At 39.9% G+C, this 26,317-nt stretch overlaps 1 protein-coding gene across 1 annotated transcript in view; it reads left to right on the top strand.

The window, feature by feature from the left end:
• The window catches only part of sema3c (sema domain, immunoglobulin domain (Ig), short basic domain, secreted, (semaphorin) 3C), a 34,699-nt gene extending 9,222 nt beyond the window's left edge, over window positions 1-25,477 (top strand). Inside the window, exons 3-18 of the mRNA XM_072455152.1 lie at window positions 3,296-3,456; window positions 3,979-4,041; window positions 5,496-5,615; window positions 6,504-6,594; window positions 8,609-8,728; window positions 8,805-8,947; window positions 10,148-10,262; window positions 10,651-10,720; window positions 13,225-13,369; window positions 13,834-14,056; window positions 15,518-15,606; window positions 16,389-16,430; window positions 16,629-16,786; window positions 18,080-18,147; window positions 19,859-19,989; window positions 23,320-25,477. Of these exons, the coding sequence (XP_072311253.1) occupies window positions 3,296-3,456; window positions 3,979-4,041; window positions 5,496-5,615; window positions 6,504-6,594; window positions 8,609-8,728; window positions 8,805-8,947; window positions 10,148-10,262; window positions 10,651-10,720; window positions 13,225-13,369; window positions 13,834-14,056; window positions 15,518-15,606; window positions 16,389-16,430; window positions 16,629-16,786; window positions 18,080-18,147; window positions 19,859-19,989; window positions 23,320-23,739 (2,159 nt within the window). The 3' untranslated portion in view covers window positions 23,740-25,477. The remainder of the gene's footprint in view (window positions 1-3,295; window positions 3,457-3,978; window positions 4,042-5,495; window positions 5,616-6,503; window positions 6,595-8,608; window positions 8,729-8,804; window positions 8,948-10,147; window positions 10,263-10,650; window positions 10,721-13,224; window positions 13,370-13,833; window positions 14,057-15,517; window positions 15,607-16,388; window positions 16,431-16,628; window positions 16,787-18,079; window positions 18,148-19,858; window positions 19,990-23,319) is intronic.
• Window positions 25,478-26,317: the final 840 nt, after the last annotated feature.

Genomic DNA, 26,317 nt, shown 5'->3' with positions numbered 1-26,317 from the left:
TGCTGCAGCACATAACCAAGCACATCCACAACAGAAGCTGGCGTCAGCTCTTCGTTCACCACCGAGTGCATCGACTGTGCTAGATTCAATCAGCTCTGGACTGCAGTCAAACCACTAGAGCTCCAGGAGTCATGGCTCAAAGTCAAACCTAGGAAACTGCTGAGAAGACCACAACGGTGTGCGCAGACCCACCTCACGTACATAAAAGACAAAGACCAACTGTTCACGCGCAGGAGCAGGTTGGAGCAGTCCGATATGTCATCATTCTTAAATGTTTGTCCGTCACGAAGAGTAAGGATCTCCCAGTGTGACAAACCTAACGCACACTCGGCTGACAGAGGCCCAAATTATAAGGTCCACAATCTGTTTTGACTTGTTATTCTCTGAGGGGAAAATAGAATGAGTTCAACAATAAGGAATGCGCATAAAGAGTATGAAACCACTGCAGGATTCCGAACAGTTTACAGCAAATACTGTTTCAAGTGCAATACATTGTTACAGAAAAACAATGTTAAAATTCATAAAATTAAAATAAAATAAATAAAATAATTAGATAAAATAATTAGATAAAATAATGAAATAAATAAAAAGCAATTTGTAACACTTGTATTTATTTGGTTTCTGATTATGACCAACAACATTTAATTATTTCACTCTCTACCACTCAAATCTTACCAAAAACAAATCAAAAGTTCCCTTGAGTGCATACAAAAAGGTGGCACGGTAAATACTGAGGCCTAGATATATTGTTCTTTCCATCACGTATTGAACGATAAGTCAGGCTAGTTTGCTGCATGTTATTTTCAAAAGAGGATATTTTATTGACATGTCTTGCATCAAAAGGTTACGAGCTGGAGGTCACTGCTTGCGTATATGGGCCCAGTGGTTGTATTGAATGACCTGCTCTGGTTATTCAGGCCCGACTCTCCCTGTCCCAGAAGGAGCAGGTGCACCATCTGGCAGGGTAAATGTTCGGACTGTCGGCCCCGTGACTCATGTGTTTGTGTGAGGCTGAGGAGAGAGGAGCAGATACTGAGGAGCTGCAGAAGGTTTGAGTTAGTGTGACACTCCCCCGCGGCGTCCCATCACAGCGGCCGACCGAGCAGGACTTCCTCTCTCACAGGGGAGAATCAAAGTCTACCATTTCACCCCAGAAAACACAACAAAGGTCAAAATAATGTTGAAGTGAAAAACAGCCGATTGCAGTATGTAGTAACTCTTTATAAAGTGGAGGATTTAAAGTTGTGTTGGTTCTTAGTGTCAGTTCTATCTATAAAAAGTACTCAATTTGTAACAGGAGCATGTACAAAAATCTACTTGATTAAAAGTGTTGTAGTTTTGTTTAAAACATTTACTTATGTATGTATGTTTTGTTTGCCCAAACTCAAAACCTTTAGGCAGAATTTCACCAGAAACGTGCTAAAAATAACCCTTCAAACCAGATGAAAAGTACTTTCTACTCTTCTGTTCCAAAGATGCAGTGGTGTAGAAAGTACAGATCCCTGCTCTAAAATGTAGTGAGTAAAATAAAGTAAAAAGCATCCACTGTAAAAAAAATACTGTTAAATTAAATACAGATACCTGAAATGAAAGTGCCGGTACTTGTATTTTTATTTTATTGTATTTGTTTACTTTCTACCACTGGATAAAGGACAATGTTAAACTCATTTCTAAACTTTATTCTTGGGTTTTTATAGTTACAGATTTATAGCATTTTTAATCCCTAAATCTGAATATTATTTACATTTTTCATAACCTTAACCCAACTACAATGTGTGAGTTAATTAGCTATTTTTTTTTAAAGCTCACTTTGATTTAATTTTATAGTATGTAACAGGCATTAAAGTATTCACTGTTAAAACTTCCAATCTTCAAATCAAAGTGCAGAAATTAAACTTGTATGCAAGCCTTTTTACAAGAGAAAATACTTCTTCAACTGCTTTTATTGCCTTTGCCTTTTTAAAATTCAACACGTAGGTTGAACATAAGTTGATAAAATGTGTTTCATAAAAAGAATAAAAAGGTGATTCAGTTAAAATTCAATATACTTCACAGCTACTTCATGGAGCTTCCCCTCTTTTCCAGAGTTATTCAATTTTAACCTTTAGCCTTTTCATAATAGTGTTACATTATGTTGTTGTTGTTGTTGTTGTTGTTTTATGGCGGTTGACATCCGAGTGTTGCATTACCGCCAGACTTTATTCCTTAGACGTCATTGTATCCTATAGAAGACAGTGTTACATTATGCTCTATGAATGAAGATATCTGCTCTTAACATGTCATTTTCCCTTTGAAAGTTTGTTTTGTCACACGCTTTATCTCTGTTACATCATGAAGGCAGCCTGCTTGTTCCATTTGTTACAATTGTTAAGATGACAGACAATATGATCAATATTATAGTCTTTTTATAGTGATAATCAGAAGCAAAGGCTCGTGGGAAAGTACCTTGAGCCTGAAGTGGTTAACTTGGCTTTCTTTAAAGTGAACCACTCTGAGCCTGATCCTGCAGATGCCCCACACAACAGCCTGTGATCAGCGCCAAGAGTGGCACAGAAAAGCCACTTCCCTTTAAGATAAAAGAGGCCAGTCTCAAAGCGCACATCTAACAATAAGGAAAATGTGACTTTAGCCTGAAGCGCTTACGCACAACTGAAGGACCTATTTGTTGATTAGAGGCTGAACACAAAGAGGGTCAGCGGAGAAAAGCATCGTGGTCCGCCCCCTGCTCTGAACGCAGATTGGAAAAGTGATAAATATGCATGAGTTTGCCTGGGACTCGAGAGGCCTTTGATGGTATATGGCTTAGGGTTTTCTTTTCTCTGGAGTGAGTTGTCCCAAAATATCTTGATGTTTACCCTCCGAGTACTCCTGAAGTGTGTCAGAGCTTTTATTATAATTCAGGCATGTTTCTCTTCACACTCTTGCCAAGTTACAACTTCCGGACAAATTGGTTTCATGAAAATATGGGATAAATTAAGCGTATATGGGAATGTCAGTGATGTATGGGTGTGTAGAAGCATGGCGGGAGCTCACACAAACAGCTATTGATTTTGTTTGTAATTTAGGAGTATCTTGATGATCTGAATAACGTGAAAATTGCTATTTAGTTTGTCTTTGTTCGGCCGTGTATTTTCTGTGTTATTCTATATTATCAATGATGTTGTTACGTGAAGCTTTGAACTGAAAATGTCTCTTGTGTTGTAAGGTAAATGAAACAAAATGACCTCTGTGTTACTACATGCCACGCACACTCTCATTTGTTTGTTTGTCCTTTCTTCCCTTCTGCCTCTCTCAGACCTCCAGGCGTCAGAATCATTTGAACACTACAGTATCTCAGACAAGGCCATGGACTACAGGATTCTGCACATGGACGAGGACCAGGACCGCATGTACGTGGGCTGCAAAGACCATGTTCTGTCTATGGACAATAACAACATCACCAGCGGCACGCTCAAGGTCAGCGCTCCGATTACACTGAACATGTGTTATATTTCTCGATACACACGACTCCGAGGGAACAATGGAAGCTGGCCCACAACGTGCTACAATAGTGTTTGTATTTTGCGCACAATGGTATGCAAATGGCAGTGCATTAGTGATGATCGGGACAATTTGAGGTGATCCTGGAGAGATGTAAAAAGGGCTGGAGCGGGTGCTGACTGATTGTTCATGCGGTGAAGGAGTAACGGCTGGTGTAATTGACAGGAATGAAGTGCATAAACAGATGGGGAGGCGTTTAGAGCCCGCTAGGGAGTGCTGCCCCGCATCCACTTCCAACCAACCAGAATGCTTGATGTTTTCAATGAGCTGGACCTCTGGGCACCTCTCGCTGGTTTAAAAGCACACATTTTCCACACATGCTGCCACCAGACTCAAACACATCTTCTTTGTTCCACCATCCATTTCTGTCCTCTGCAAATAAATGTGATCCAAATCTTTCCGTACACTGTCACACACTGGCTCTGTTTGTCTTACCAGGTGTTTTGGCCTGCGTCGAACAGTAAAATCGAAGAATGCCAAATGGCTGGAAAGGACCCCACGGTAAGACCTGTTCACGTATTATTGTAAAGCTGCTATTTACGGTGATATCATTATGCATTTTTCAATTCATTATAATTATTAAAAGTGTAGTTATCACATAAAATACATTCATACCTTACAGACTTTGTAGCACGAGATGTATCCCTTCTTCATATACCTAATCCTCCACCTCCTCCTCCTCTATACAAGATACACAGTTTGAATCACACCAAATGCCATGGAAAATGACTAAATAACTAGACGACGTAACATATTTTTCAGCTTTCTGTACCGGCACTAGCGCAAACACAAGTTCATGTCCGTGTCAGAGCGGGATTCAGTCAATAGCACACAAAATATATGAATTAATAAAGAATAGAGAAGGACTGGACTTTGATTTGTAAAAGGCATCGTGTAATAGCAGTAGCATTCATTAACTACTCATGCTTTTAAATACATGTATTAAATAGAGTCAGTTTCCTTTTTCATTTATTTGATGAAGCTATTTTATGCGGTGAGGCCAAGAGCTCAAGCTATTTTTACTCTCCTGTGCGTCTGTGTCTCTGTCCAACAAGGCCAGGCTGTTTCTTCAGCTCAGAGAGGAGAAGGTCTTTCCATTCATGCATGTGTTCTGAGTCACTGCCGCCTGCTGTAAACACAAACTAATACACTATTTGGGTGAGCCAATCAGAGCAGGCTACACCCCCGTGTGTCATCCTGGACATAATGATTCATGTTTCAAATCTTCTCAAATATCTCACTTTAGAAAATGCATTCAATTTATCATATTTTCATACTAATTGTCACTTATTAGAATGGTTTTCTTTCTCAGTCGGGTCAAACTTAATAGTTCATTTAGAAAGTCGTTGCTTTAGTACTTATGAAAGAACAATATCACTTTAAACCGACGCAGAGTTATGTGTCTGTCCGTGATCTGAAGTGTATTGAGATAAGATAGAGCGATGATTATATTTTCTGTGTAAAGAATGTGATGAGACAGCACTCAGACGTCGGCGTGTTCGCGGCAGAGTCGTGCTGGACCAGGATCTACAGCAGCTGCCGTTCATGGCCACGTTCCCGACAGCTCCCCTGATACTGTGTCTCCGTGTTCTTCTCCTCCTCGTTTTCCTCCTTCCCCAACTCCTCTTTGTGCACATCAGGCTTAATTAGACACAGAGTCCATCTCAGTCTGCTTCAGGTGTAGAAGAGGAGAAAAGACAGACAGAAACCAGGTCCCACAAGTTCTAAACTGAATCATAGAAAGCGTCAGATTTGTCTTTATTCTGTTGAAGGAATAATATAATATTTTGTGATTTTTAAGAAGTTACGGCACGCGTGTGATGTGCATTAAAGGAGACATTTATAAGTTGGTCACACAAACTTTACTGGAGCTCATGTGCCTCAGCGTTTAATATTGACCCCTTTTATACTGTTCCTGACCGTTTGCCTCTCTCTCTCTTTTATGTGTTTTGCAGCACGGCTGTGGGAACTTCATCCGTGTAGTGCAGCCATATAACCGGACTCACATGTTCATGTGTGGCAGCGGAGCCTACAGTCCAGTCTGTGTCTACATCAACCGGGGCCGCAGACCAGAGGTGGGTGGCACTTACTTTAAGGGTGTGATCACAATTGCACTTATACCACATTAACATTGGAACTAAACTGGAACTTAACCTGGAACTAGACCTGGACTAGACCAGAAGAGAGCTAGATCAGGACCAAACTAAGTCGGAAAAGTGGGACCACGCCCTAAATGTGCACAAAGGAAGTAAACACAAGTGATACATCTAAAGTCTACAATCACCTCATAACTAAGACTGCTTTGCCTCTTACAATCATTTGTCATGACACTGTTTTAACTGGTGTTGTTGTCCTGTTCTGCACAGAAATCACTAAATCCTTTTATTACTGTGTTGTATCCCATAAATCTGAACATTTTCCATGGTGATCAATGACCTCCCCTAACTGTAATTGTCCGCCCGTGGTCTTTACAAACAGCCGCTGTCAGACCACCTCCTGAACCATTTAAACAGAGACATTTTCCTTCACAATATGTCCCCGCTGACGTAAACGACATGTCAAGTTAAGGAGCTCAAACCATCAACATATGTATCAGGACAGAAAGCTTTTGTCCCATTTCCAGCGCGGTCCAGTCCAAATGTTTCTAAAGACAGGAAAGCTACTTGGCAGAATCCCAGCTTCACATACAGGGATGATCACAACAGACTTTTCTTTACCTTTTAAATAGAAAACCACCTTTCTCTGGGATGGAACGTTCTCTTTACTGTTCCATAAGGGCGAGTAAAAGGGGTCTTGACCAGGGCTTCCCGACCTTAAAACAAAAAAATACGACAAGGAAAATCTGAACAGCTCTGCCTTGAGGGACATTTGGTTCCCCCATAAGAGCACTTTTATACTAGTACAGAGAAAACTATCTTATAAAACTGTCTGCACAATACAACTTGTTCTTTTCTCTGTGACAGGAACAAGTATTTCACATCGACTCCAAGAGTGAACCTGGAAAAGGGAGGTGCTCCTTCAACCCTCAAGTCAACACTGTTTCCGTCATGCTCAGTAGGTGCTTTGTGACGCATGCTTCCTGATATATGTGTTTTAAAGTCCATAAAAAGACAGTGATTGAAACAAAGTTCACCTCAGAGTGAACCTTTTTTCCTACAGTATATGGGACAGCTGGTGGTCCGCCCTGATATCAGCATCATGCCACCTATAAAGTCATTAACGCCATTGTTTATGACTACGTCTCACAACATCTATGATTGCCTTTGGAGCACATCCAACACCTCCGATGTATTCGTAATCACGCCACATTTTTACTCCCTGAGATCTGCCTTTACTCTATATTAAATTGGAGCGTATTTCTGTTTTATTCAATATGAGATAAGAATGTTAGAAGGCGTGTTTGATTCAAGTGGATCTCATGTGTTTCAGGCATAAGGATTCCTTCCTGATTTGACAGATTTGGCATGGCAACAGAGGACCGTTGTCATAGCAATAGCTCACTTGAAATCAAAACATTCTATCTTTCGAATCACAGAATCTTCAAATCAGGACGGAATCATGTGCCTTGAAACCCACGCGTTTGTTTGTAAAATCCCAGCCTGGTACTAAAGTTAAATGTGGCAGTTGTGGACATCAAGCGCTCTTAATGTCTCCCCCAGGATTGGCTGCAGTGTCCGTTTCCTCTGATTTCTTTGATCTGTGATTGGTGCAGAGGTGTAGGGTTGCTGTTGACAAGACTGGGGGCGACACATTGCACCTCCTGCTCTACTTTCTGACACCTGAGCAGAGCGAATCCGCGGCGTCTCTGCCAACGGGGCCCGGGAGAGAGCGCCAGTATGAAGAGGCTCTGACATAAGAGCACAGGAATGAGAGCGGCAGAGGAATGGCCATGATTCAGCAATGACTTTGTAGATGAACGCCGTCATAAACTTTCCTTAAGCCCAGTTCAAGAATTACAATCAACTATACTCAAGGTGGTGAGCATTTGCCCGTCCACACAGAATTCGCGCGGTTCAATCTCAGATGCAACTGGTGAAGACTGTCCTACTACGAACATGTCCAATGTATGAACGCGATCTGCATAATGTGATTGGAGAGGGAAAATGGGAAGCTTCCATAATCTATCGCCACCGAGAATGGAAAGAGAACAGAAACTTTGAGTGCTGTGTCAGAGAAATACGTCATTTTTATTCATTCTTGCTCGCAATAAACAGAATCACTACAGTGTGTTGTGTACTATCCATGCTTATGACAGGACTGAAGTGTGGGCGCGCCGTTCTCTCCATGTAACGTGTCATGTGCGTGCTGCTGGTGAGTTAGACCGCTGTCAGTGTCCTCATGGCCCTCATAACTCAAAGAAACACGTGGACTGGAACTTAGAACAATAAAGCAAGACTAAAGGAATTACAAAAGGCATCCAGTGAATAGAGGGAGCGTGCAAGAAGCGAGGAGTGTTTTTAATTGTCAGGACATTTGTCATCTGGAGGCTGAAGCGCTGTCGTCAGCTTAGATTGCTACTATTTGTTTCGGGTTTGTCAATAGACACTTGAGTGCGTTATGCCGGTGGGGCTTTCTCTGTTTCACTGTCAATAAAAATGAATAACGGACTCTGCCTTTAAGAAATGACCAGTGGTGAGTTCAGTTGCCAAAAAAAAAACTATAAAGTAATTGGAGAAAGTACTACTTAGGTAAGAGTACCTTTAATGGTAACTATCTTGAAAATCTGATTTATAATTTGTAGTTAATGTAGTTGGAATTTGATATTTTCAAAGGAAGGTCAGAAACAAGTCATATGTGAAGAAGCGGAGCAAGAAACACAAATGTTCAAATCATTTCATCATAAAACTTTTGTCAGATTTATTGACAATAGGAAGAAGCAAAACTTTTATTCAAGCAACTGAATTAGGAGTAAAAAGTAGGGTGTTCAGAATCTACTTCTTAAAGTACAACTTCTTCAAAACGTTACTCCACTAAATCTAACGGAGTACTACCCACCAATGAAAAAGACCGTTGTTGATTGCCCATAGCTGGAACGTGTATGTTGACTGTTGTTTTTACCTTTCTCCAGACCAGGAGCTGTTCTCTGGCATGTACATCGACTTCATGGGAACTGATGCTGCCATCTTCAGGAGCCTTACCAAAAGAAACGCTGTGCGGACGGACCAGCATAACTCCAAATGGCTCAGTGGTGAGAACATAAAGATGATGAAAACTACTGTCTATGTTCCTTTCTGTGTGTATGACCTTTTTCTGTGTTTTTCCAGAGCCGATCTTTATCGATGCTCACCTGATACCTGACGGGACAGACCCAAATGATGCTAAGCTGTATTTCTTCTTCAGGGAGCGGCTCACAGATAACAGCGGCAACACTAAGGACATCCACACCATGGTGGCCCGAGTGTGTCCCGTAAGTCTGAGTCTGAGCTCTGGGGACTTGGGGGACAAATTCTTTCAAATATAATAATTTATTGTACTTAGTGGGAAAAAAAAATAGACCACTGAGCGCTGTCTGCAGCTACAAATGAACCAGGAAGTAAAAGCTGAAAGCAGCACTCTGAATGGCTGTTCTTGGGTGGTCCACCCCAGCCTCACTTTGACGTCTGAAAAAGCAGTTTTAAAGCCGTGCGCTCACCTGGAAATGAATGCATGTGAATACAAAGTGTGTGACAGCTATAGAGGCAAGGCAAGTTTATTTGTAGAGAACAATTCGTACTCAAGGCAAAGTACTTCACACAACGAGACAAATGCATTAAAATGACAAAGACATGAAATAACTCAACAAACCAGTGCAAATAAAATAATTTCAGTTTTCAGCTTAGATTTGAACATTGTCAGAGTAGAAGCCTGTCTCACATCTTCAGGAAGACTGTGCCAGATTTTAGCTGCATAAAACTGAAACGCAGATTCCCCATGTTTAGTCCTGACTCTGGCACCAGCAGGAGGCCGGTCCATGTTTAGTCCTGACTCTGGCACCAGCAGGAGGCCGGTCCATGTTTAGTCCTGACTCTGGCACCAGCAGGAGGCCGGTCCATGTTTAGTCCTGACTCTGGCACCAGCAGGAGGCCGGTCCATGTTTGGTCTTGACTCTGGGCACCAGCAGGAGGCCGGTCCATGTTTAGTCCTGACTCTGGCACCAGCAGGAGGCCTGTCCATGTTTAGTCCTGACTCTGGCACCAGCAGGAGGCCTGTCCATGTTTAGTCCTGACTCTGGGCACCAGTAGGAAGCCTGTCCATGTTTAGTCCTGACTCTGGCACCAGCAGGAGGCCTGTCCATGTTTAGTCCTGACTCTGGCACCAGCAGGAGGCCAGTCCATGTTTAGTCCTGACTCTGGCACCAGCAGGAGGCCGGTCCCTGAGGTCCTCAGAGTCCGAGATGGTTCATATGGCACAAAGATGTCCGAGATATACTTTGGTGCTAGAGTTAAATAGATACCCCAGCTATAATTATTTAGCTGTTGTTGAAATAATGGGCAGGAAAGAATAATTATGGAACATGACAAGTTTCTAGTGTCCATGAATGTGTTATTAACATTGACTGAGCTTTGAATAATTATCCCTAAAATAGAAACCAAACGTGTTCCATGATTCATTTCTTCCGTTTGTGCAGAATGACATTGGCGGCCAGCGGAGTCTGGTGAACAAATGGACCACGTTCCTCAAAGCTCGGATGGTGTGTTCTGTTCTGGAGGAGGACGGCACCGAGACACACTTTGATGAACTGGGTGAGCTGCACTCTGATGCTATTTTAGGTCTTCAGCTCTTTGCACAGTTTAACTTGCACGACGGCTGTAACAACTTCAAAACAAATGTCATTATTATGAAAACTTGTGTGCCAGCGATACAATCTTATTCCCGAAAACCTGCTATTCTCCTTTTAATGGAATCCAGCAACTGCTTTCTTCAAAAACAAACTATGAAGACATTTATTTGCCCTGGATTAACGTTAGACCTTTATCACTTCAGCCAAAACAAACCTGCTGAGAAATGCTTTATTCTGATTATGTCGACACTTTTTAATGTATCTATTTTATTACATTTTTACTGAAGTACATGAGATGATGTCAGTGCACGTGATTATTACAGTAAATACTATGTGTGTTTCCCTCACAGAAAGTGTGTTTTTGCTGGAGACGGATCAACCCAAAGGTCTGCTGGTTTTTGGAGTCTTCACGTCGACAAGGTAAGAGCCAACTGTAACATTCCTTTATCCTGAGCGTCTGTGCAGATCAGGGAGGATGCTCCTGCAGTAGGTTGTCATGTGTTACGGTGGAGACATGTTTACACAGATTGCAACAACAGCATCTGACCGTCTTTTCCAGATGACCTCCATTTTAATGTGCTTTCCATGTGAGTGTGAGGACCAGAGATTCATTCTGTTCACTGTGACCACGCTAACAGTGTGTATAGCCTTTGTGTATGTTGTAAAGACTAAAGAAAAAAAATGTTGTCCTACTAGAGCAGGGGTGGGAAATTATTTTCCTCCGAGGGCCATATTCGAATCCAGGCAAGTAGCGATCATTGGTGTGGAAAAAAAATATCAAAAAAATTAAATATCAAATAAAATATGTCTTATCATCACTTTTCTGTCAAATATAGGCTATTGAATCTATTATTTAATTCAATTCACGTAATATTGATTAAGGATACAAGTGAAGACAGATGCCTGAGGGCAAAAAATATTTTTTAATGTATTTTTATATTTCTTGGCGGGCCGGATTATAAAGACAAACGGGCCACATGTGGCCCGCAGGCCGTAGTTTGCTCACCCCTGTACTAGAGGAACATTTTGGGTGAAGCAACCCATTCATTTTAATGTAGAAGAGCTCCTCTATCACCCACGCTTCTACAACTTCAAGAGCAAACACTAGCTTTAGTTGTCTGACCCGCCAGCCCCTCCCACATTCTGTTCAAATGCGGAAGGGTCTGGAACCCGAGGCAGAGCCAATGAAGTTGTCGGACCATAATTGTCCGATGCAATCCCAGGCGGAGGTTTTAACGCGTCACACTGAAGATACGGAAGTAGCTCTTCACCCCGTTACAAAACATTCAAGATGGCGGACCCGGCTCGTGACCGAGTGTTTACTTCTGCTCTCACTTCGGTTTGAACAATCAGGAAAGTCCGCTCTACTTGCCATGATGAACGTGCGTTAGATGTGGTTATGCGAATGGCGTCATCGCGATTCAGGAGACATTTTCTGCGTTCGGGGACGGATAACGCGGAACACGCCTTGTTGACATGGGCTACGTAATAAACGTTTAAGCGTGTCGCGTTTTTTGCGTCACTTCTGGGTTCATGTGATTGGTTCTGTCTCTGCTCTCTAAACTCCGCCCTAGAAATTGAATTTCTGCGGTCGAGCCCCAGACCCACACGGTTTTGTTAAGAAGTCCGTCAAAACGTGTTGGGAATGGCTGGTCAGGCAATAGCTTTAGTGTATTGTGCCAAACACAGACACAAAGACATGGAGAAGAGTAAAGTGGCTGAACATAATGCCTGATTTTAAAGTGAAATGCAGAGGACAGACATACGGAGACAATAATGTGTACCATATCTTACCTTACTTTACGTAGCTGCGGGCTAAATGCTTCTGAGGTACTTCTGAGGTAACACTATGCCATGTTTACAACCTCCATTAAGATCGTTTTGACTCGACTTCAAACTGTTGTGCTTAAAACACGAAGAATGTGCCAGGAAACGTATTAGAAGAGGGAAAAGGGTGCGTTTCCCCCACATCTGACCACACCCCCTTATGTGACACACTGCCGACTCTATCTATCCACTTTCATGTCTCTATGGAGATGATACAACTTTAGAAACATCCACAGTAGGGCATTAGACTTGTCCATCTTTTTTTTTGAGCAATAAAACACTTTTGATTCAATAGTCGCAAGAAAAACTAAATACCATTTTGTGGAACATTCCAGGAAGAATTACACTTCCTTGGAGACAGACAGGCGGAAGACCCTCATCATAGAACATTGTGCACCTTTAATGTGTAAAAGTAGTACTTGTCACAATAGTATTTAGCGTACTGGTACCCTACACTACTGTATTGGAAGTAAACTGTTCTTTACCCAACTGTCGGAGCATACTGCGTGTTACATAAGGAAAGATCTGCCATTCAAAGCCAAATTCCTCTCGAATACAAGATCAGAAACGTCGATGCAGCAGTAAAACCTTGAGAGGAGAGGTTATATGTGTGGTTAGAGAACAAAAGCCCCTCAGTGTGACCTGGTGGGCTGTGTGCGATAGTAGCCACTGTGTCGAATCGTAAAGTTTAAAGGTGCGGTCACTTGATCCCTGCATGCTGAAGTCTAATTGAGTTCATCTGGTTAAGTCTGGTCCACAGGCCTGGATCCACTGGTAACCCCAGGATCATAGAACTCCTGCATTAGAGCGCTCCCACTCACAGAACTCAGCCAAAGCAAACAGCCAGGTCCTCCAGGTCTCCACACACGCTGTTATTCTCCATCTCAACACAATACGCTTCTGTTCCTCACTCCACAAAGCTCCTGTTATGTCTCGTTAAAAGCCAAACCGCAGTCAATTACCTGAAGGGATGTATGTAGACGATGTTTTAACACCGACGTCCACAGAAATATTCTCATTCATAAACAGAAAAGTTCCCCTCGGCGTGTTTTCCGTTTGCGTTGTCTGTCTTTAAACTTTGAATCTTGTTCCTACAGCTCGGTGTTCAGAGGCTCGGCAGTGTGTATGTACAACATGGCCGACATCCTCACTGTGTTTAACGGGCCCTTCGCTCACAGAGATGGACCCAACTTCCAGTGGGTGGCCTTCCAGGGACGCATCCCCTATCCCAGACCTGGAACTGTGAGCGCAATGCTTTTCCATCATCATGGTTGTAAAATTAATCCTTAAACAAGTTCACCCCGGCTAAATCTTATAATTGCGCACATCAACGTGAATTACTGGAACAACATGACTTCCTGGTCATCTTTGAGAATAATTTACAGCTTTATAACACTTTTTAGCTGTGTTGATTATTGGAGTAATCCTAAACAGCTAAAACATATATATATATATATCCTTTAAAATTGTGTTATTACTGGACAAAAAGTTGCCCATAATAGTTTTAATTTTATCTACAGATATATTACATAATCACCATTAGTATTTGGATCTAATGTCCCTAATTGTTGTTTTATATTTCATTGTCTATTTAATTTTGTCTCCAGTCCAGAATCTGCAATGTTCGGACGACAAAGCATTTTCAAAGAAGTTTTAATTATTACTCACATTAATTCATCCCATTTGATTACTGTTTGTTTGTTCAGTGTCCGGGAGGAGCGTTTACTCCTGACATTCACACGACTAAAGAGTTTCCTGATGACGTGGTGACCTTTGTGAGGAACCACCCTGTTATGTTCAACCCCATCTACCCCGTGGGCAGGCGCCCCCTTGTGGTGCGGACCGGAGCTGACTACAAATACACAGCTGTAGCGGTGGATCAGGTCACTGCTGCAGACGGGAACTATCAAGTGTTATTCCTGGGCACAGGTACAAGTTTCCTACAGACTTCATTCATCTATTATAATTAAATACACATGTCTTTGCTGCATTTCAACATTGCACCAACATCATAAGGCTGAGAATATTAATAGGCCCATTCGTCAAAGATTAGACTGGCATGGGTCAGATGCCTCAGGTTGTGTCCGTGCGAAGTGCTGACTCATGCTGTAATCTCACTTATCTCCCTTGACATGAATCTGACACTGTGCGTCAGGGCCACACAGATATTGTGTCTGGTGTAATGGTAATGAATTCTTTATTACTCCAGTGCTTTGCTGTTTATCATTTCATAGAGCACTGTATTTGTTACATTCTGCTGTACATTATTGTAAATGTGCAGTGTCTTTCTCATGTGTTTTAATCCAGATAAACATCACAGCATACTCTGTAAGTCTGTGGGGAGGTCTTTCTTTTCATTATTTAGCCTTTCCTTCCTCCTGTTATTTAATAGAAAAGACTGCAGACTCACCACACTGTGCATTTAGGTCAGAAGAGGAAGTAAACTGCTTATCAGAGGCTTCCAGGAGCTTGTTGTTTGGAACAAACTGACCTTATTGATGACACTGTGTTGTGCCCTCTCTGTGTCCTCTCTCTCACTGCAAACTTCCATTTTCACTTTTTCCACAGTTCAGTAAAAGTGAAACATTAAAGTTGCAGTACCTGAGGAGGAAATATTAAGTCTGTCTAACTTGTTCCTTCCTCACACAAACCCTCATCACTCGTATCCACATGCATGAATATTTGGCCGTTAACACATCTGCAGCCTGTCCGTCCGTGGGAGTAGGATCTCTTTTTCACTGTGGTTCTCCCCGAGGTTTCTACTTTTTCCCATAGGGTTTTTGTCATTTTTCTTTGCTAAGAAGGAGGTTCTAAGGACAGAGGAAGAGAAGATGCTCTGGGACAGTTCCATTTGCTTAATTCCTGCGAACATTGTTTAATCTGCTTCTCTATTGTTGACCAATGACTGTTTAATTGTTTGAATCTCTAACTTTCTGTTCGCCAAATCAACAACTCTTAAACGTCCACTGAGGCTCTACCACTGTTGTGATTTTGGGCGTTGCAGAACAGCTTTAGAACAGCTTTTTCAGACGTAGATGTGAAGCAGGGTTGACCACTCAGCTTTCATCCCAAAGATCGAGGCTGATATGACACTTTCTTAACATTTCTATCTGATTTCCTGGCAGCAGTAGTCAGATTTTTTTTCACAAAGTTTTACAATACACAATATTTCAGCTTTAAGACTTATATCAAATGGTGCAAATGCTGTTTTCTTTTTTCTATTTCAAGAGAGACCAAAGACCTGTAATATTCCTCAGTAGTTTGAGAAGTTATAATTAGATCTAAATACATCACATTGCATTTGCCGCGTGATGTCTTTAATCAAATTTGTGGTTTAAAAGGTTGTGTTTGCTTCAGCATCGTTGTAACACCCACGTTCTTCGCCCTCAGACAAAGGCACCATCCAGAAGGTGATTGTCCTGCCCACCAACCAGTCCCTTCATGAAGACCTGATCCTGGAGGAGATGGAAGTATTTAAGGTCTCCTCCACGTTTTCTTCCTGATTCATCCTGTTTCTGAAATCAAATCAAAGGCACAGCAGTGACTGAGTTTGTCTTGGGTGCAAAGGCCAAGAGCGGAGCAAAACAGGGCGGCATTCAGGAGATGGATGCTGTTCACAGAGCGGGCAGAATGATGAAAAACAGGCAGGAGTTGTCTCGTTCAGTTGCTTTGCTCTCAGTTGCACCTTTGCACCAGTTGTTTGCTTGAGAGCGCTGGATGTGTGATGAGTCTGTGATCGCAGCTAAAGGTCATCCTTCAGCTTTGATCTTCACTGTACTCGGGCCACAGCAGGTTTACCGACAGGGCCAAGTTTGATTTATGCTCCATAGAAAGTAAAAAAAGGAGACAGCATCTGGTCAAAAGCTGATGGAAATGAAAAATGTGCCTCTCAAATACCATTTTACAGAAAATCGTTCAAGCTGGTTGGGTTTTAGTCACATTTTTGGGGTATTGGATGAAATGTAATCTCACTTAGACACAGCCGTGTTGTGTGTCTCATACTGTGGAGCACGAACCAGGTTTACGAAGGATTTTTCTTATGGTATTTGGGGACTTTTGTAGGCCTGATAAAAGCAAGGCAAGACATTATTTATTTTATACTCACGTTTGTCTTTGTTTTTCTTATTTTTAACTTTAATAATCGCACGCAGTATATTTTCTTAAACATGCTAAAATGGGGAGCCAGGAAAGTTATACGCAGAACAAACCACATCGACACTAATACAAAACATATCACGCTGAAATCTTTTTTATTTTGCAGAACCAAGCTGCGGTGACAAACTTAAAAATCTCCCCCAAAAAAGTAAGTGGCCTATTCATTATATCTTTGCAGTTTTTATGCCTTTAATATGCGATACATGTAAAAGCAGAAACGGTGATCTCCTCTGGTCCGTCCCAGAGGAAGAGAAATAATGAGCTGTAATTGTGGCTCATTTCGCTGTCAGTCCTCCACTTACGAAGACAAACAGGGCGTCTGACATTTGAACTGTTTACTTTGCAGCAACAGCTCTACGTCAGCTCGGAGTTTGGAGTCTCTCAGGTCTCGCTGCACAGATGTCAGGCGTACGGAGAGGCCTGCGCTGACTGCTGCCTGGCACGGGACCCCTACTGTGCCTGGGACGGCCTGAGCTGCTCACGCTTTTACCCCACTGGGAAAAGGTACGGTAACTGGGGACCAGGTGGGCGAGTTTTGTGCATCCCCAAACTCAAAGGAATTCATTCATATATAATTTTTTTTTTTTAAGTACATAGAAAGTCTGGCAAATGTCTCCTTGTTCTCCTCTAATTCATTGCAAAAGTGAGCCTTTCCTTTTTATAAATGTCCAAAGTTACCGTATTTTCCAGAGTATAAGTCGCACCAGCCAAAAAATGCATAATAGAGAAGAATAAAACATATATAAGTCACATTGGAGTATGAAATGCGGTTGCAAGAGTGAAAATAACAAATAAGATCACATGTAAGTCGCTCTGTAGTGTAAGTATAAGTATATAAGTATAAGTATAAATATAAGTATAAGTCGCACCCCGGGCAAAACTATGAAAAAAGGTGCAACTTATAGTACGGAAAATACAATATTTCATTCCAGTCCTTGGCAGTCGGCTCTGTTCCCGTCATCCAGCTCCTTGTCTTTCCTTTTTTGCTGCAGCCAAAAAACATATAATAGGTATCCATCTTTTGTTTCATTGTAGGAGTTTTACACCCGAGATACATTGTTTTTAAGTTAAATGTCAACATTGAAGAGCAGTCCTTAAACACATGATATTGAAGAGCGAATTAAGCCACATTCTCTCCAACAACCAGGATTTATATGGTTTTGTCATACCTCTTTCTAAAAAAGCAATTGTGCATGGAGGCAAGGTAACTGGGTACAGTAGTCTGGAAAAATGAAAAAAAAAAACTAAAATATTGGTCATTTGGGGGCTGCTACTGGAATATTGTAGTGTAGTAATCATTCGCTTCATATGCTTTTGTTAGTGTGGCTATAGAAAAAGCCTGCCACCTTCAAGTGTGTCGGTATTGGAGCCGTAACGCCTGTAACCACTGTTATTAAGTGTTATTAAGTGTTATAAATAGTGGCTGTAATAGTACATTTTTGGAATCTAATCCAACCCCATCATCCGCCACGATCTTTGAAAGGAGTTTTCTGTACGTGACAAAACACAGATGACCCATTTATGAACCCGTGGGCCTCTTTTGGGACCCGTTTCACCCATGAGACCTGTTAGACTTCGGTCATGTGTAGTTCAGATGTTTCCTCCACAAACGCCACATGAAACGTGTGATATTGGTGTGGAAGTATGCGAATAAACGCTGGAGGGCCATGTGCGCATATTTTCCTCACCGTTTTTCGGAAGTGACCTGCTTTCTGCACAGTCTTGAACAAAATCAAAAGGCTGTGAGTTGTGTATCTTTTTTATTCATATTTATTTGTATTATATGTTTATTTTCAGGAGAAGCAGGAGGCAAGATATCATTCACGGGAATCCACTAACCCAGTGCAGAGGATTCAATCTGAAAGGTACATGTGTCGTTGGTTTGAATACGTTGGTCCATCTTGTCCAATGCATATTTCAATATTGTATTATTTACTTTTACTGCATTTGATATCGAATTCTAAGATAAGATAAGATAAGATAATCCTTTATTGTCCACACATGGGGAAATTTCATTGTTGCAACGCAGGTAGATACAGAGGAAATGGACAGATAACATATTATAGGAAGTTTAAAAAATACTCTGAATAGAAGATTGAGTATTTACCATGAGTATTTGCCATGAGTATTTACCATGAGTATTTGCCATGAGTATTTACCATGAGTATTTACAATGAGCATTTGCCATGAGTATTTACCGTGAGTATTTACCATGAGTATTTGCCATGAGTATTTACCATGAGTATTTACCATGAGTATTTACCATGAGTATTTACCATGAGTATTTGCCATGAGTATTTACCATGAGTATTAACCATGAGTATTTACCATGAGTATTTGCCATGAGTATTTACCATGAGTATTTACCATGTGTATTTACCATGAGTATTTACAATGAGTATTTGCCATGAGTATTTACCATGAGTATTTGCCATGAGTATTTACCATGTGTATTTACCATGAGTATTTACCATGAGTATTTACCATGAGTATTTACCATGAGTATTTGCCATGAGTATTTACCATGAGTATTTACCATGGGTATTTACATGAGTATTTACCATGTGTATTTACCATGAGTATTTACATGAGTATTTACCATGTGTATTTACCATGAGTATTTACAGTGAGTATTTATCATGTGTATTTACCATGAGTATTTACCATGAGTATTCACCATGAGTATTTGCCATGAGTATTTATCATGTGTATTTACCATGAGTATTTACCATGAGTATTTACCATGTGTATTTGCCATGAGTATTTACATGAGTATTTACCATGTGTATTTACCATGAGTATTTACAATGAGTATTTATCATGTGTATTTACCATGAGTATTTACCATGAGTATTCACCATGAGTATTCACCATGAGTATTTGCCATGAGTATTTACCATGAGTATTTACAAGCCATGCACAAAGCTTCATCAGAAAGATTTAAAATGTATAGAAAATGTGAATCCGTGCACACAATGTCAGATAGTTTGTGGATGTGGTAACTCAAAATGAAAAAAAAAACATATCAAAATGTTAATCAAACTAATAATTGCCACATGAAACTTTGCTAAAATGTGAAATTGAAAAAAAATCTGGGGGAAATTATGGCAATAAAATGAGCAAAATTGAGCAGCTTAGGGCAGCATCCTGGAGCTCTCCCAATGGACCGTCAATATGAATCATAATGAGGCGAGAGGATTTATTCCCCAGAGTCGCCTCGTTCCCCTGAATGGTTTACATTTATAAATTAACACAAGCTTCGGGGAGCCAGGCATATGGCAATTACCACTAATTAGCCACATCTCTGTTACGCACACAACTGAGTGATAAGCCATTACGGAACAACCGAAACAAACGTGGTGAAATCAATAGAAAGCAGGTCGGCGTGATGCATCGTGAGTTGTTTTTCTGCCTGTAAAAACAAGGCAATTTCGTATTCGGCGCAGGTGTTTTGCCCGAGCTTTTGTGTCAACGTTTCACACAGATGCTGCTGGGATTTAGGGGCAGGATAAAGCGCCCATCTGTCGTGGTTTGTCAGCAGATGACGTCTGACTGTCTCTCTCTCTCGACTCACAGCCTACAGGAACGCGGCGGAGATGATGCAGTACGGTGTGAAAAACAACACCACCTTTCTGGAGTGCATAGCCAAGTCTCCTCAGGCCTCCATCCGCTGGCTAATACAGAGGGACAATGACCGGAGGAAAGAGGTGAGTCAAAAGTATTACATTTTGTTTCTTTAGAAAAACAGATACAAGAGCAAAAGAAAATCCAGTAAATATTTTAGTGTCACATATTTCAATAAATACTTTTTTTTTTCAGGTACTTATGTAGTAGATCCCAAAACTGTGTTCATTGTAAACCGTAATCTCGATCTAAAACAGATAATATAATTGAAACAGGTTCAATGACTTCCTGTTTGTAAATGAAACTTTTGACTTTTCTTTTCAAAACTATTATTATTTATTCATATATTTTTTCTAATCTTCATTTTGACTTTTCTTTTTTAAAACTATTATTATTTATTCATATATTTTTCTAATCTTCATTTTGACTTTTCTTTTTTAAAACTATTATTATTTATTTATATATTTTTTTCTAATCTTCATTTTGACTTTTCTTTTTTAAAACTATTATTATTTATTTATATATTTTTTTCTAATCTTCATTTTGACTTTTCTTTTTTAAAACTATTATTATTTATTCATATATTTTTTCTAATCTTCATTTTGACTTTTCTTTTTTAAAACTATTATTATTTATTTATATATTTTTTCTAATCTTCATTTTGACTTTTCTTTTTTAAAACTATTATTATTTATTCATATATTTTTTTTCTAATCTTCATTTTGACTTTTCTTTTTTAAAACTATTATTATTTATTTATATATTTTTTTCTAATCTTCATTTTGACTTTTCTTTTTTAAAACTATTATTATTTATTTATATATTTTTTCTAATCTTCATTTTGACTTTTCTTTTTTAAAACTATTATTATTTATTTATATATTTTTTCTAATCTTCATTTTGACTTTTCTTTTTTAAAACTATTATTATTTATTTATATATTTTTTCTAATCTTCATTTTGACTTTTCTTTTTTAAAACTATTATTATTTATTCATATATTTTTTTCTAATCTTCATTTTGACTTTTCTTTTTTAAAACTATTATTATTTATTTATATATTTTTTTCTAATCTTAATTTTGACTTTTCTTTTTTAAAACTATTATTATTTATTCATATATTTTTTCTAATCTTCATTTTGACTTTTCTTTTTTAAAACTATTATTATTTATTTATATATTTTTTTCTAATCTTCATTTTGACTTTTCTTTTTTAAAACTATTATTATTTATTTATATATTTTTTCTAATCTTCATTTTGACTTTTCTTTTTTAAAACTATTATTATTTATTTATATATTTATTTATAATCTTCATTTTGACTTTTCTTTTTTAAAACTAGTATTATTTATTTATATATTTTTTCTAATCTTCATTTTGACTTTTCTTTTTTAAAACTATTATTATTTATTTATATATTTTTTCTAATCTTCATTTTGACTTTTCTTTTTTAAAACTATTATTATTTATTTATTTATAATCTTCATTTTGACTTTTCTTTTTTAAAACTAGTATTATTTATTTATATATTTTTTCTATTCTTTTAAAGTTTAAATCATAAAACACAAAACAGGGCCAGAGCGTGAAAGTGACAATTAAATAACAAATGGACATCAAACAACAAAAGAAACACAATCATGACACAGAAGAGTTAAAATAATGTGGGATGTGGGCGGGGATAGAGGATAGGGGACAGTGGGTAGGTGGAAAAAAAATTCTGAGCACTCGAGCCTCAGTTGCAGGACAATAAAAGATGACTCAAACATGAAAGAATCTATCAAAATACAACTTTGACCAACTAATGAGAAGGAAACATTGTTGTGACAAGGTTAAAAGCTCAATAATGTTGATTTTGAATAATTTAACTAGTTTTAAATGTACTTTTAGAGGAAAAAAGATAAACATTTACATAGGGAAATGTGAAAGCGTCATATGAAGTGAGCCTGAGAAAGAAGTTAGTTTTCAACAGAATCTACAGAATGTATTTATTTTTTAATTCTTCTTAAAAATGATCTCAGGATGTTCTTGTGAGCCTGACAGAAAGGTGTAGCTCTGGAGTCTTCAGTCACATGCGAGCACGCACCCTCAGGTTTATGTAATCTACAACAGGCTGTGGAGGGCCCCTGCTGTTAAACGGGGTGGAGGGCCCCTGCTGTTAAACGGGGTGGAGGGCCCCTGCTGTTAAACGGGGTGTCACATATTTGTAAAATGTTTCCCTGTAGAGCACTGAGTCATTAGTCAAGCTCTGCCTCATGTGATTTATATCTGCCTCATTATCATTACTCCAAGCGATACAAGATACTCGTGAGCTCATTCACTTCCCTGACACATTTATTTTTAATTTTATGTTGACCACTAATTAAATAAGCAAAGCGATCACTAACGATAACAAGCCTGTATCATACACATGTTGTACACTTTAAAAATGCATTATATCACTTTTTCAGGTGAACATCTTGTCTCAATGGAGATGTTACTGCTTTAACTGGAATGTTCCACAGTATATCCTTAAACTTATCCATCTCCATGGAGACAAGCAAGTGATGCCACAAGGGTTAGGGTTAACATAAAAAAATAAGGGTAATTAGGGTTAAAACACAAAATTGGCAGTAAAAACCTTATGTTATAAAAGATTTAGTGCAGTCTAAAAGTCCTACACTGACCAATACTATCTGCAACAGTGTTTCTCAAACTGTCTGACGCGTGCCTCTGGTGGTACACAAGGCCCTCTGTAGTTTGAGTATTTTATTTAGGCCGTGGCTGCAGAGCCGCGCAGTTTCAGGAACCGCGGGACTTCTCTTATAGCGTCATGACTAACCCTAACCCTAACCCTGACCTTAACCTTAACCCTAACCCTAACCCTAACCCTAACCCTAACCCTAACCCTGACCTTAACCTTAACCCTAACCCTAACCCTAACCCTAACCTTAACCTTAACCTTAACCCTAACCCTAACCCTAACCTTAACCTTAACCCTAACCCTAACCCTAACCCTAACCCTAACCTTAACCTTAACCCTAACCCTAACCCTAACCTTAACCTTAACCCTAACCCTAACCCTAACCTTAACCTTAACCCGGCGAGGTCTAAAACGGCGCTAAAACGCGGCACAAAAATAACATGGCAGTTTCAGCCGCGGCACTGCAGACACTCCCTTTTATTTAATTTAGAGACAAATCTATTCATGTTTTTGTCCTTTGTGTTAATCATTATTTAGAACTAATGTATTTGTAATCTCATTTTAGGCCTGATTTTATGTAGTCCAAGTTTAGATCTGGCGATACTCGCACGGATAAACATGACCTTGCGCTGTACTTGGTGTGATCTGTAACATCACTATAGAGCATTACACATTCAAGTCAGTCACAGTATTGTACTCAACGCTAATTAGTCTTGACTCTGTCCATCCCTCAGGTGAAGCTGAGCGACCGCATTGTGTCCGCCGAGCACGGGCTCCTGATCCGCTCCGTGCAGCTGTCCGACCAGGGCCTGTACTACTGCCTCACCACCGAGAACAACTTCAAACGCACCGTGGCTAAGATCCGCCTCCGGGTGCTGAGCGAGGCCATGGTGAGTCTGCTGAGCGACAAGCAGCAGTCTCCCTGGGCCTGGGCGAGCTCCGTGCACCCTAAGGTCCTCCTGTCGGCGTTCAGCCCGGCGGAGAGCGTGGCGGTCCAGCAGTTCTGCAAAGAGAGGCGAGAGCAGCAGAGCCTCCAGCAGAAGCAGCAGCCGCCGGTCCACGCCGGACCTCTGAGGGGGGACATGGCCAAACTCAAGCCTCTGCTGGATCGAAGGAAGAGCCGCAACCGACGCTTCGACCCACCAGAAGACTGAGAGACTTGTGCTTCTAGGACTGCGACGCAAAAGGATCTACTGTGCGCTATGGACCCTTTTAAATGTCAGCAAAGCGTTCAGAATTCTGCAATGGAGGTGACTGGTGACAATGTGAAATAAACCAACAGCAGATATAAGTGGTGATGATTTGAAGGCTTTATAGCAAAAACTAAGCAACAATTTTAAACTTCCAGGGTAGAATTGTCAGATAGTTATTGTTTTCTAGCCTAAAAATTGTATTTGAGCTTGAAAAAATTACAATTTGTCATAAAGTATGTAATATATCTGTAGATAATGTTTAAAAAGTATGTGGGGGTTAACATTTCTGTAAGATTTCCAACAAAGCTGCTGCATGTCATAATCTCCTTTTAAACAAATGCAGTAAAATGCAATGGTAAATGTCTTTAAATCAGGCTCTGATATCACTCACGTGCCTCTGAATGTATCTGACGATCTAGATTTCACAGATTTTTGAGATATGTCGAGGTTAATCCAAGTCGCTCCTTTGAAGTCACATTCAATTCCTCTTCACGTTTGCCCCCATTACAGAATGTGGAACGTTTTAAAGGGTCTGTAGAGCTATGTTTTTAGTTACTGCTCGTTGAATGCATGAACTTTGACCAGATAACTGTGATACACAACACAATGTGGCGGAAATATACAATTGTTTGTTTAGTGCAGAGTGAAAAAATGATTTAGTGCGCATACATTTAAATATTTGGCAGATTCATTTGATTAGATTAATGGAAACCTAAACAGTACAAAGACAAATTCAGTATGTATTTTATGAATTGCAGTATGGTACTCACAGTATTAGATTCCTCACAGTTAAATTGAGGCTTGAAATATTTGTCAGTGTGTGTACTATATTGATACACTTTGCCCAAAACCACTAAAATATTACATTCATTGATTCGGAACTGCACTCTTTGCCACAGCACAGCGTCACAATGAAACAATGAAGCAGCTACTACCTTAAAAAGACATAATCATATATTACACCAGGTTTAGGAAGAGAATAATTTGCTTCCAGAAGGAGCTGCACATTCGAATGTCCTTCTCCACCAGCATCTATTAGAATAAATCACTGTTTGTTTCTTTGAACTAACTCCAAAACTCTCTCAAAATGTGAAAATCAGTTCCCGAGAAGTGTTTTGCTAATATTCTGTGGTTTAAAGGTCGAACTACACACAAATTCAAATGCAAGGTAAATACAGAGACAGGCTCACGAGAGAGTGCGCCTCGATGGGAAGCAGCTGCCTTATTGTACAGCCTGACACGCTGCAGAAGGTCGCCATCAGAACCCGCCGCTTTCAGCAGGAATTAAGGAATTATAACATGTGCATTTGGATGTTTTAGTGAAGCGTAGAATAAAAATAAACTTCTCATAATGGGGATTAACCGTGGATCGACCTGTTCCACTTTGTGTAGCCCTCTGAACGCGGATGGATGACGTGAACTGAGACTTTCGTGTTAATGTAAATAACGTCACGCCTGTACAGTTGTGGTTTTTAATTTAACGTGTTTTGTACAAATGTGTCTTTGTTCTGTACATAGTGTCACTAACTCTGACTGTCTCTGCAGAAGGCGGAGCTGTAGTGTTTGTTTTCATGTTGTCATAACTGTATTATGTGGTCGGCATCGTGCAGCGTCCTCCATGTAAAGTTAGTGTCATGATTCTTGCATATATATTTATTACTATTATCAAAATAAACTTGTCCATTTCTAACCACAGAAATCTAACCGTACCTGACGTCTTTTAGCACAGCTTTTATCAAAATGGTCAAGGAAGGAGAGACAATTGGTCATGGCTGTCTGGCACTTTTACTACCGTATTTCCCGGACTATAAGTCGCACCTTTTTACATAGTTTTGGCCGAGGTGCGACTTATACGCCAGACCGACTTATATGTGATATTATTCGTTATTTTCACACTGGCAACCACAAGAGGGCACTCTAGGCTCTAAGCGACGCAGAAGAAGAATCAGCACTTCCTCTGCCTGGAGTTTGTGGAGTTGTTTAGAAGTGACACAGAGGAAGAAGAATTCAGTGGATTTAGTGATTTGGGGTAAAACTGATGCTTTGGTAAACTTGTTAGCATGTTCTTTATGCTATAGTTATAGTAGAAAAAGCTTCAGTTGTATTCATCTGGACTCAGTTTGAAAAAATAGACGTTTCGACTCTCATCCAAGAGTCATTGTCAATAACAGAATTTAGGTCGAGAACTCCGATATTAATACTGTTCTGTGGTAAGACCCGCCCATTGGGAGGAGCCTTCCTGAAGTAGAAAGAGTTGTTTGTTTCAACAGAAACTCCCCCCTTGTATCTACCGAGCTAGCCTATTCAGAATTTTAATGGCCTATTAGAATCCTCTTTGTCTTTGTGAGACCCTGGCTCAACCACCCTGAGTACCTGATTAGCATCTGAATGTCCTCTACCTTTCCAGGGGTACAGTAACCCATTATAAATAACAGGAAGATTAAACCTAAGCCCTCCATTTCTGTTTAAAGAAGGTCTTTCTTTTTTAACAAAAATAGCTTCCTTGACTCCTCTTTCAAACCATCTTTTCTCCCTGCTT

This window comes from Eucyclogobius newberryi, unplaced genomic scaffold (assembly GCF_026437365.1).
Source record: "Eucyclogobius newberryi isolate DKJ021-1_F unplaced genomic scaffold, fEucNew1.0.hap1 SCAF_2, whole genome shotgun sequence".
Taxonomy (NCBI): domain Eukaryota; kingdom Metazoa; phylum Chordata; class Actinopteri; order Gobiiformes; family Gobiidae; genus Eucyclogobius; species Eucyclogobius newberryi.
This window is presented reverse-complemented; position numbering and strand designations above follow the sequence as displayed.